Source organism: Trachurus trachurus (genome assembly GCF_905171665.1).
Source record: "Trachurus trachurus genome assembly, chromosome: 11".
Classification (NCBI taxonomy): domain Eukaryota; kingdom Metazoa; phylum Chordata; class Actinopteri; order Carangiformes; family Carangidae; genus Trachurus; species Trachurus trachurus.
In genome coordinates this window covers 11,926,198-11,938,718 of record NC_139904.1, presented here as the reverse complement: position 1 = coordinate 11,938,718, position 12,521 = coordinate 11,926,198, and the positions used below count along the sequence as shown (strand labels likewise).

The 12,521-nt window shown below is 41.2% G+C and overlaps 1 protein-coding gene and 1 long non-coding RNA gene across 2 annotated transcripts; both read left to right on the top strand.

Annotated features, from left to right (window-relative positions):
- The first annotated feature begins 404 nt into the window (after positions 1 to 404).
- LOC310994158 lies at positions 405 to 2,469 on the top strand. Its single transcript, XR_014595782.1, has 6 exons — positions 405 to 492; positions 681 to 767; positions 1,379 to 1,473; positions 1,666 to 1,704; positions 2,084 to 2,155; positions 2,443 to 2,469. It is a non-coding gene; the product is annotated as an uncharacterized lncRNA (long non-coding RNA).
- An 823-nt stretch (positions 2,470 to 3,292) lies between these two features.
- Positions 3,293 to 10,022, top strand: cUnh6orf47 (chromosome Un C6orf47 homolog). The gene is made up of 3 exons (XM_083982782.1): positions 3,293 to 3,549; positions 3,829 to 5,197; positions 7,314 to 10,022. Exon 2 carries the CDS (start codon positions 4,315 to 4,317, stop codon positions 5,188 to 5,190), a length of 876 nt encoding a protein of 291 aa, XP_083838908.1. The 5' UTR covers positions 3,293 to 3,549; positions 3,829 to 4,314; the 3' UTR covers positions 5,191 to 5,197; positions 7,314 to 10,022.
- Positions 10,023 to 12,521: the final 2,499 nt, after the last annotated feature.

The window sequence follows — 12,521 nt, the reverse complement described above, 5'->3', positions numbered from 1 at the left end:
CATTTAGTATCTGGGAAATACTTTTCTCCAGTCTGAAACATAGACTGTAAAAAAAAACACTGAATGATTAAAGCCCAATTCTGCCCAAATGTGAAATTATATGGGCCAGACTAGGGGAAGCATGGGCCCCATAAGCAGCATGGATATATCCTAAGAACTTTTTTATAGTGTATTATTGTTATAATTTGGTAAAAAATCTATCTAAAAATGTGGCTTAACGAAAACTGATATACAATTAAAATCAATTTTATGGTCGTTGATATGGTGGGTTATGCTGTTTATCTTTCCCTTTCTTAAAATGTAGTTATTCGTGGAAACAGGCAGTAGTCAGGATGCCCAAACCACGTGACGTAGTGAAGGCCCTTGCTATATAATGCGCGAGCGGACTCCTCCTCAGTCTCTGTTTCCCCTGTTTGCGCTTGGGTTGGTCGGACTGATGCTGGGGCTCAACTTTAACTTTAGTTTTTAAAAGCTGCCTGGAAAACAGACAAGGTAAATATGATACCTTTTATTGCAGGTTAAGTTATTTTAAATCTGAGGCCATGGACCATGGTCTCCACAAGAAATGGCGCGACCAGCCGCCTCTGTGCTTTTTCATGTGCGCAACACGTGGTAACAGCCATGTACAGTAATGGTGGAGTAAGGCCCTGGCCTAACATGTGGTCTCTTGTTTCCTCCAGGAGGTCCGAGGATGAATCTCCATCACGGATGCACGGGGTCTGTTCTGCAGAGGCCGAGTCGGAGCTCCAGGTTCAGATATGGATGAAGTGAGTACTCTTTAGATTTCAGGGCTATAACAAAACATACGCAGATTTTGAAAGTATTTTTTTTTTAGGGTTTTAATATAAATCCATATTTAGGCCATCGATATATAGTGAGACTTTTTTCTATCATTAACCAGTGTAGCGTGCGTTGCACAAATCGAGCTCCTTGTGTGCAAAGATAGGCAAAGCTGTTGCACCATCTGCAGGGCTCTGGCAAGGTCTGCACAAAAAATTGAAATGGCGCTAAATTCAATAAGGCCAAGTGCAATATCCACAGTGCAGGAGCTGCAAATTTAATAGTAAAATGCATCTTTTTTTTCCCAGAGATAAAGGAACACGTGGCTAAAGACCTACAATCACTTGTAGTGAAAATGCTGTTGAAGAGCTACAGTTTTTCTCTTAATTTTCCCTGCATAGACAACATGAAGCCCTGCTCTAATACAATAAAACAACTTCTAAGATACTTGCATAGCATGTATTGGGCGGGCTTCAGTGTCCTTTCATAACTGCAGTTAACAAATGTATGTTTCTGTTCATGCTTTTTTTAAATATATAAATTAAGCGAGTAGGTTGTGTTTTATATCTTGTAATTACAACGACGTGTATAATTTCAGATCACTGTGAAGATGGACACAGCAACCACCTGAGCACTGATGGAGCAGTAAAACTCCTGATCAAGAAGGAGTGGAGTCCTGCAGATTGAGCTGATGTGAGTATCAACACTGAAAACTGCTGACTGGTTTCTGAAACGACCAACATGCTACTATGATGATTCACTAGACTAGAGTCTCTGATATACCATGATGCTCTTTCACAGTGCACTGAGCATGTATAAAACTGATTCTCAATACATTTTGTGAAGTTTAGGACTGATTTTAATATTTTTTTTGGTTGTGCTCAGCAGGTTTCCACACCCAGGAAATGGATACAGCTCTTCCTGGTAAGTGAAGGATCTAAGTGCATCTCTGCTGTCCATTTTTGTTATGTGGGATGATGATTCATAGACTAGAGTCTCTGAAAACTCATGAAGTTATTTCACAGTGCACTGACCACATTACTACACCACAGGTGTGCTGTTTAGCCCATTTACTGCCAGTATAAATGTAAATCGCCATGCAAATTTCTTAAGCCATGATGATGGCATTTCATCTTAAAGGTGCATTATCAAAGTTTACAGCAACACAAATATAATAGAAAAGACACGGCGTTACAGCAGTACCTGGGCTAAAACAGTCAAGCACACTGTGGTGGTCTCAACATGTGTTTTGTGCCATGTTTGGATGTCTGTATTGATGGCTCCTTTGTTTTGTCTCCTGTAGCTTGTCTACATGTTGAAAGGAGTTGCCACGACTGACCTGAAAGGAGTTGCCATGACTGACCTGAAGGCAAATGTAAGTATCAAGACCTGTTGGGATTAGACAAGCTAAACCATTAGTGCTCTTAATGTTAAATTGCCCAACCCTCTTGATAAATCAAGACCATCCAACTGGGGCTTTAAAGGGCTTTTAACCCTGTAGCTTTTTTGTCTGGGCTTGATCGATGATGATGCAGTTTTCGGTTCGACTGATTATAATGAAGTTTACTCGCAGCGCACTGAGACACTCAGACCAGATCCTCTGTTGAAGAGTTGTTGTATGAAGCCCAACGGATGTGAAATCATTGATTTCAATCTTTTCAGATGCAACTGGATCCTGACTGGAAGACAGAACAGATGATGAACCAGGTTTGTATTTGAAATTTAGCTGACTTTCCTTACAGACTGTATGACTTGTCCTTGGTGAGTGATGCTAATGTGGTGTTTTTATTTCTTATAACAGGTATGGCAACTTGTGAGCTGGGACTGCCTCAAGGTTCTAGAGGGCAAGATGGGAGTCGTCCAGGAAATGGAAACATTCCTGGGAGTTGGAAGATAAATTCCCACTGTAGCAATACAGTTTGAAGGGACCTTGACCTTCCAATTTTCCAGTCTATGTAATGTGACTTAAACATGCAGATTCAAGAGTGAAATAAAATGATTGAAAACACAAACTTGGCTTTTTCTTCCACCCATCCACCCACTGTCATATTGGTTATAAATAAATCCCAAGAAGTTGATGGCTGCTGCTTTGATTGTAATATGCTGTGCAGCCTGGGGTCCTCAGTTGTTTCTAACTTCTGTAGTCCACTGCATTCTTATAAAATCTATTTGTTTTTGCAGATAATGACTAATCAAAGCATTGTTGCTGTTGATAAAATCCCAGAAAGTTGTTGAATTCATCTTATTGCATCTACACAATAACTTCAATCTAACATACCAGAATTACAGTTGTGTTGCATCATGAGTTAATGCAATCACAAAATATTAAGTACATATGCTGCCCAAAACTATCTACAAAACTCATTACACCATCTTTTTGACAAGTTCATAAAGAGCAAATAAACAGCAGGACAATTTACAATAGTACGGTGAACTGTAGTTTTATTTTGAAAGGCCAAATCAAACCGGAAGTTCACTTTCACCGAGGTAAACGCCTCGACCGACCCAGCGGGCGGAGTCGGACCTGTACCAGTGTCTATTGTGGCTCCTTGTTAACTAGTAGTACTGTGAACTGTACCTGCCGGTTAGCTTTAACCAGAACCAGAGAGGAGTCTGTCTTAATTTTCCCAAATGCTAAGGAAAAAAACACGTTGGTGTGTCTCCAACACAACACAACAGCCGGAAGTTGAGGAAGTTGGTCTTCGTTGTGTCGAGTTATTTGCTGCTAACGGGAGGCTAACAGAGGAGCAGAAGCTAACATCTCCGGAGGTGAACATTTATACATTATCAAATTAGCTGCTGTCGCTTAGTGACACTGAAAACTAACAATGTTGTTTTGCTTAGATTAGATTTAAACGTTAAGATAGCTCGCGTCAGTTACTAACAATTTGATTTTCTATTTTTTTTAAAGAAAAGCCTTAAAGGTTAGCAGAGGCAGAGACAATTACCAAGACCCGTAAACTCGCATTGTTGTTGACGTGGAGCTGGAGGTATAAGATATACGGTTTAAAACAACTATAAATATCTTTCTTTTTCCTTTTATTACAGGTATGAAGACTGGAGCAGTTTGTCTCAGCAGACATAAAGAGACAACTTTGTGAAACCTTCGCATTTATGTTGCTTTATCTGACGTTGTTGAGCTGAAAGCTTTTGTCAACTCCACCAGCTGAGTTTTCTTTTGTAGTTGTAGCTCGCCGGTGCTAACTGCTTATCCAGCACATATATATATATATCTGAATGTAGTGAAAACCAACGTCCACGGCTTCAAAGGTTGCCAGTTTTCAACCAAAGACATGTAGACAAGACGTGACACACACCCACAGGTGTGTCTGCAGCCCGAGGACGTCACCTTGCCCCAACCTGGGTCCTAGCAGTGAACTAGTATTACAACTTCTCTATCACCTGCTCTCTTTTCTCTTTCTCTGTGTGAATGCAGAGCTGCCAAGGCAAGAAGAGCTGACAAGTGACAGTCTGTGATTTTTTTTATTTTACATATATATATATATAACTCCCAACAAGCTCAGCAAGAAAACAATGACAGCTGTGGTAGGTAGAGCACTGGGGTGGGTGCGCTCATGGGGCAGTAGCAGTAGCAGCAGTAAGGCTGTGTCAGAGAATACCACAGTGGTAAAAGATGAGGGGGAGAAGCACAGCTGTGGCAGCCAAGGCCTCAGGGGGTGGACCTCCTGGATCTGGGGAGGGTGGAGGCGTCCAAGTGACCAAAGTAGCTCAGCGGAGGAGTTCTGGGAGGCGCAGGAGAAGATCCAGCCTATGGAAGTCGAAGATCTCTGCGCAGGAAATCAGGAGGAGTCCAAACAAGTTCCCAGATGGTGGAATAAACTTCTCCCGACTTATTATTTGTGGCCAAGGAAAACAGAGGCAAGCAAGCTGAGACAAAGGAATGGAGGTGCTGGGGACAATGACATCGATGGGGACTTTGCAGACTACAGGACACCTCCTCCGTCTCCTCTGCCTCCGTCTAAGCTGACCTCTCCTTTCCGACTCTTTGCCGAAAGCTGGAAGGTGGAAATCTTTCCCGAACACTATGAGATCTGTTTCAACTTCCTCCGCCACTTGTTCGACCTGTTCGTCGTGGGCTTCCTGTGGACCGTGTCCCCTCCGACCAAGCTGATCCTGGAGGTGCTGGGCGTCCAGGGGGCGCTGAGGCTGTGGCTGCATGGTATGGCCATGTTTTTTGTCTCCACAGTGGGGATGGCGGGATTACTCTGGTTGATCCAGGAGTATCTCCCTCAGTTTGCGTTGATCTATGGCATCATACAGGCGGTGGTGATCTCTGTCAGCATCAAACAGAGCGTGATAATGGGCATTGAGGAAGAAAAAGAAGAGAAGGACGATGAGGGAAAGAGCACAGATGGAGTGGCAGACAAGGGCAAGGTGAAAACAAGTTAAACACCAGGTAAGCCATTCTCACTCCTGCGTTTCACCACCTCTTTTCTTGTCTTAATTGCTTGGATTAGTGGTTTGTGTAAACTGAAGCGAGATGTCTACTATCAGAGTTTCAAAAATGAAACTGATAAATTAGCCAAATATTGGCCAAAATGATCTTAAGGGGATGGCCCATTGCCATAATCCCTGTAGTCATAGCAGTAGATTCGTTACCTTTATTTGTCGGTGCAAGCTATTTTTAGAACAGCAGAGCAGAGCCGCGAGCTGCTCAGAGCTACGCTACGGAGGCTAGTGGGATTTCTTGGTTTCCCTCTTCAAACACAATCCAACAACTCCAAAACGCTCCGGTGGACAAGTTGTGACCTGCACATTCACCACGCTATGAGATAATAACAGAACATTACGAGACAGTAGTTGTTTTCAAGGCGAATGCAGAGACTGCTGGCTGAAAAACTGCCCCCGACGGGAACGCGCATCAGCGGTTTTGCATGAATTTACCTCAAAAACAACTCAATCTCGTAAGGTTCCGTTGGAGTTGTTGGATTGTGTATTTGATGAGTTTGATGAGGGAAACCAAGAAATCCCATGAGCCTCCGTAGCGTAGCTCTGAGCAGCTCGCGGCTCTGCTCCGCCGTTCTAAAAACAGCTTGCACCGTCAATTAAAGGTAACAAACCTACTGCTATGACTATAGGGATTATGGCAATGGACCAATTTGCCAAAATGTTGAACTTTCCCTTTAATGCACATGTGCCAGTGGATAATTACCAAGAAAATGAACATTTGAAATGCAAAATTAAGGCTGATAACAATTTATCTGTGGTATCTGGTTCAAGTCTGCTAATCTATTCCGATCCTGTTACCATAGAAAAATGAGTGTGACATTGTGTGAGTGGTGTGAAACCAGCTGCAGCCACAGAGAGAGGATACAAGGATTCATCTGGGAGCCAAAGATAATTCATTTCACTTGCCTGAAGCCTCTGAGCTCCCACTGCTTTAGTTTTATTATTATTAGCAGTTCACAGATTAATGGACCACCAGTTGTGTGGGGAACAACTAACACTAACCAGCCCCGAGACATTGGAAACCATTTTATTGCTGTAAAAGCTACTCTAACTATAATTAGCTGCCTTCAATTTAGATGTATGGAGGACAGGTGATGGTTATTTTGGGGTCTTATTTGTAAAGCTACTGTGTACCCTTCAAATGCATCGCTGAGACCAGGTGCTACGTTCACAAAGTTTTTCACAATAAGTGTCAAGAGCAAGAGTTCAGCGGTTACAACGATATTTTACAAAGAACAAAACAGCTGCTGTGGTCTCTAAAAACACTTTTCTCTCTGTTCACATTATGAGCCATGTTTTTCCAGTTTTTTTTTGTTGCTGGTTGCTACCGGTAAGTGCAGATGTCACTGATAGTTACCATAGTAACATTGGTCTTGGCTCTGAATAAGCCTTGGGGTAAGATGTCTGATGTTGTTATGTTATGATAAAACGAGTCAGTCTTTATTTGTGTGAAATGATCTAAGAGTGGATTACAGCAGACCAGTCTGAAGTGTCTTTGTGGAGCCGCCGCCTGGTCAGTGACTACAGACGGTCAGAGGATGAGGCAGGGTTGGACAGACATGTTGTGTACACCTCCACAGTAGCAGCAGGTGAAGCTGAATCTGTTTGCAACAGATCGAGTAGTCATTGAACTGCACATTTTTGTTTTCTCATCCAAAAACAACCTGGAGGTTTTTGTGTATCCAGCCCGTCTCATCGTCTGACTGCTCCGTCTCTGACCTGTCGGATATAGTTGAATTTCTTTATTTGGATAAACCCCCTTGAGATGAATCATCTCGTTTTCGAGGGGATCCAAACATATAGACAAACATGAACTCATTGTACAAACATGTTCGACAATTCAAAAAAAGAAAAACTGTGCATAACAATAGAACGAAAGAGAAAAAAAAGGACAAATCACAGTTAACATAACGACATTGGAACAATACAACCATAAAAAGGCCACAATGCCCAACACTGAGACTGAGATAACGGTATATAATGATTACTATCAATTCACCAAATCAAAAGTCCCAAAAATATGTGCTCACCTGTTTATTAAAGGACTTGTGTCTTTTCCACAGATGCCCAGAAGCTTTTGTATCAGACCGTGTCCAGGTGTCGGACATCACGGCGCGGTGGAGGACGACACACACACACACAAGAGACTGTTTCACTTCACTGCTGTGATCTGCAGTGTGATTTAATAATTGTATTGCACATTCATTACAAACTCCGAGTTGTACTTTTGTCACTTTACGTTCAACACTATTGATTCTCTGCATTTTATAGGTGTCTGTCCTCACTTGATCTTCTTGTCATTAACAGAGTGTTGACATTTGATATCTATTTAAAGTTTAGCATCAGAAAGTATATTGCAGTACCACTATAACTTGGGGTCAGGTAATAATAATAGGGTCCATGAATGTTCAGGAAGTGCTTGTTGTATGAAAAGAGACATCATTTCCCCAGCACTCTGTTAGACAGCAGGGCTGATTTAGTCATGATTCTCCAAAAGACAGTCAGGAGCAGGTGAGAGGAACAAAACAACTGAATGTACAGACTGATGTACTAAAAAACCAAAATGTGGTTCGTTTGAGGATGGAGAAGTCTTGATGTGAAGGCAGAGCTTCAGACAATCATCACCACTACCAGAACGTCACACAATATAATCCCCCTTTTTAAGTCAGCTCTGTAATATAGCAAATAAGGAGACTCTCACTCTGCGCAGCACCTGCTACATTCTTCTGGTTAGATTCAGGCTACATCCACACACCACTACCTTTTAATATTGAAAACAGCATTTTTAAAACACTACCACACCTGAGCAACACTTGTGTGAACAGGAAGATTGTTAATTAATCGCTATAGATAGCATGAATGAGAAACAGCAAAGAACTGCAGTGTTGGAATCTAAAAACTAATTAATTAAACAGCAGCAATTGAGACAATGAATTCAGGGTCAGAGTTTCAAAATGTTTCTGAGGTCAGGGTTTGTAAAGTAACAAAGGTGCGTTTTAAAAGGAAACTGTCATAGTGTGGACTAATGTGTTGCCTCATGATTTCTTTCCGAGGAGTCAACTTAGAGAGAAAAACAATCCTGAAGCCTTTTTTTAAATTATTATTTAGTCTTTTGCCACCATCTTATCGGTGAAGGTACGGTCACTTTACCTTCCACCCCTCTGCAAATATTCAATCCATCTTAAACCAGTGAAGCTTGTGCACAGTCAAATTGAAGCATGCTTTGGTGGACTTGCTTGAATTTCGTCCATCGTCCTGTCCTCGACCTCCGTGTGTGGTCGAATGAAAATCTGAATTTTCACACACGTAGTTGTAATGTATTGAAGCCATAAGATCTCCTTAACCCAGCAGTGACCTTAGATTTTAGCTCTTCAAAAATAGAATGTGCATTTTTAGATAATTGAGAACAATTGACCTACTATGGAGGAAGAGGCCTCAGTGCTTAGGCTGTGATTGTTGCCGTTTGCTCTCAACCATAAATCAAACGCTCATTTCAACAGGTGGAACCGTTTTGTACGATATATATTTTCACACATTGAACTGAAACAGACTAAAACGACAAGTTACCACTGATCTGCGTAGAGATTTTCACTATTGACACATTAATACCAGCAGCAGATTTGAATCTTTTCTCTGTGCACACTTGTATTTTTGCCTTATGTCTTTTTTTTCTGTGCAATTATCTTTGCTTGTTAAAACTTTAATGGGAATATAGGCTGCACTTTTTCCCCCTACTATCTTTTTTTTTTTTTTCATACTTTCAATTTTAAGGCACAAAAAATGTAGAGACCAAACATCTTGTGGTTTTTAGCGCACAGTGGCATGTTTTGCTCTCGACACTCTTTTCGTTGTACGATGATTTTTCTGATGATGTGATGTGATGTGCCAATCAACCGTTGGCGCCAACTAAGAAATGCATCCTGGGTCGTTGATATATGTATATCTTATCTGTGTAAACAGCCTGTTAGATGTGGAAGTCTTGACCCTCCCTGACAATATTGTAACCAAACACTTGATTTGAAATGAGACGGTCCATTTGTGTGCACAAGAATGAAAACACATAACTGTGCTCAAACTTCAAATCAAAACATTTTCAGCACACTACTAAAGATAACACTGCAAGTGCGTCACTTCACATCGATGTGAATTAAAGAAAGCCAAAACATTTCTAGGAAAATGTAAAAAATATGTTTTATTTTTATAGTCAATTGAGCAGCAGTTGACTGTGACAGAGGCCTGCGCTGTCTGTAGCCAGGTTTTAATTTCATTTGAGTTCAAACTGGGTCACTGCACAACAATGTCCCCAACGTTATTATGACAGTGTTCGGCTATTAGTGTCCTGAAAATGGGTTTCTCTGCTAATTCTGTTAGCCTTGAAACACTTTCAAGCTGTATCATAATTGTATTTAATTCATACTTGTTATGATATCAGCAGCCACAGACTTCCTTAGACAGAATGTAACTATCTTGTTTTTTTTTATTATTATTCCACCAAATTTCTATGAAGAGTTTGAGTCCGGAGAAGAACTCACTCATCGATGCCTTTTTATTCATCGTTTTTGCCTGTCTGGAGCTTTTAATTGCAGTGATATTAACGCTGACTATTTTTCTAAGAGTTACCAGAACACCTAACAACTAAGTGTATAGTTGAATAAACTCTGTCCTGCACCGACACTTAGTGGTGTGAGTTTAGAGAGGAGTCCGCTCTGACCTGTTTCTGTACGTCTCATTAGTGGCCACTTTGAAGCGAACACTACCCCTGAGGTTCAAACACTCCCCAATAAACTGATGTTGTTTTACCAACCGGTCTCTGTTTTCATTTCATTTCCTACACACATCTTGATTATGGAGGGACGAGCCAGTGCAGAAGAGTCTGTCTAAACACAGTGGTCGCTGATAATAAGCAGTGAAGGCAACACTCGTGATAGCAGAACTGATAGAAACTAAACTTTTCCAACAAACAGGAAGTTTGTAGCCATGGATACAGTGAGTCCATGCTTGTTTACAAGAAATACATTGGAGCAAAGTGAACGATTTATTTTAACTTCCTGTTTTTTGAGCTGATGAACTATTACATTTGTTGAGATTTATTAGCCGCGGTCTTTTCATGTCCGACTGAACCATGACGCAGTTTTTTTGTCTTATGACCTTCAGATGTTTTTGGTAGCCTAGAAAATAAGTTGATGGCTTGTTAAATGGTCCAATTCATCTCACTGAGTGTTTTGATAGGATACTTGAATAATTATAACCAGTAACATGAGACATGAGGAGTCTCAGCCCCTTTGATTTAGTCAACACAAACTCAATAACTGCTCTTCGATAAATATTATTAAAATCATACCTACATTCTTTTAATTTGTATTTCATATACAATGTTAATGTGTGAAATGTAGTGTATTTTAAAAATATTGCAGCCCTACAGGATTAGTTAGAGTAAGTTCTTTCGTACAAGTAAATATGAATGATCTGTCACGTATAGTTTCTATGTAGTTTTGGCAAATTAGGTTTGCACATGTTTGGTTGGCCCAGTCCAAAATAAGTGACTGAGAGAAATGTACAAAATGTTTTAACCGCCTCCAGCCTCCTCTGCCAGCTCGAGCACGTGGTGACCCAACATCCCCCAGTGACTAACGGTGAAGTGCAGACTCATATCCTCTTAAAGCTGCACAGCTGCAGCAGGTTGGCTCCACACAGTGATTATAAAGCAACCTCTGTCCTGAAACAAAGGTGGATAATAACATGAGCATGACGCTAGGAGACTGAACTGAGAGCTGCAGCTCGGCTTCAGACTGGTTTCACCATCCTGGCCTGCACCTCTCTCCAGTCAGTCCTATTTGCTGTGGGCTACAATAGATTTAAGTCTCTATAGTCAGATAACAGCTGGATGTTCAATTCTGGAGAGAATAACCACAAAACTGAATCGTAATCTGTCTGACTGGATTAATGATGATATAAACTCTGTGTCATTTAAAGGTCAAAGTGTCTCCGACCAGTTACACTGTGGGAGCGTTGAAGAAGAAAAACAGTCTTTACAAGTTATTTATCAGCTCTCAGTTAAATGATGATGTAATTATTCTCAAATTATTTATATATGATTAGTAAGAGCTGTGTTAATATGTAAACGGTTTTCAAAAGTCATCTATAAATCTTTAGTAAACCATGAAACAATCATTTGTAAATGATCAATAGATAGTTGAGATCTTTTGAATCACTTGATATTTCACTAATCTGTACATCTATAGGCATTGGTTAATACATTTTATAAGACTTGTCTTCTTATTGATGATTATAGGTTATGTTTATTTATATTTGACACATTCATACAGAAATGCAGATGATTCACCGACTAGCTGTTGCCTCTGTGCATCATTGGCGCCATGGCGACTGCAGAGGAGTCTGTGTGACTCAACATTCCTTCTTGGTAACGTGAGACATAACTTAACGAGGCGTCGTAATCACAGTTCAAAACTTTTAATTCACATTAAATCTGCTCTCATTATGCTTAATAGTATATACAGCACGGTGCATTTACCAGTACAAGACCAATGTACATTATGTAACAATGTCTATGTGTGTCGATAGAGTACAGAAAGGAGGCGGCATAAATCAAAGTGTAATCCACAGTTACTGTCACATATCAAAACAGCTGGGTGTGAAACTGAAAGAGGGGAGGAGGATGATGAAGATGATGATGATGGAACCTGTATCAGGTGAGTTTTGGTCATAGCTGAGACATAGTATAAAGCCTGGGCCGGCGGTCATGCATCTCCTCGTCTCCCGTCCTGCTCTCCACGTCAGTCAGTGAGGAGGAGGAGGAGGAGGAGGAGGAGGAGGAGGAGGAGGAGGAGGAGGAGGAGGAGGAGGAGGAGGGGGAGGGAGGCGCCATCTTTACAGCTTCATCCCCCTCTACGTCAGTCAGTCAGTCACCCTCACACAGCCAGCTGGACGCAGCAGGAAACCTACAGGTGCTTCACCCAAGGGATTAAAGTGAGTGAGCACTTATCAGTCTGAACTGCTGCGACAGCCCCAACCCCCTCCCTCCCTCCGTCATACATACGCAAAAACAAAAAAAAAAAAAAACACAAAAACAAAGAGATTATTTTATGAAAACCAGCAGAGTGAGGTTTCATCAGACCCACTGCTGCAGCTCCGCCTGTGATCAGTCACTGCATGTCATCACTACTATCTTGTGTGACTGTGTTACATGTGTGGTCAACGCCTTGTTGCTATGACAACAGCGTCAGCAGCTAAACTTTGAAGGAGTGATAAAG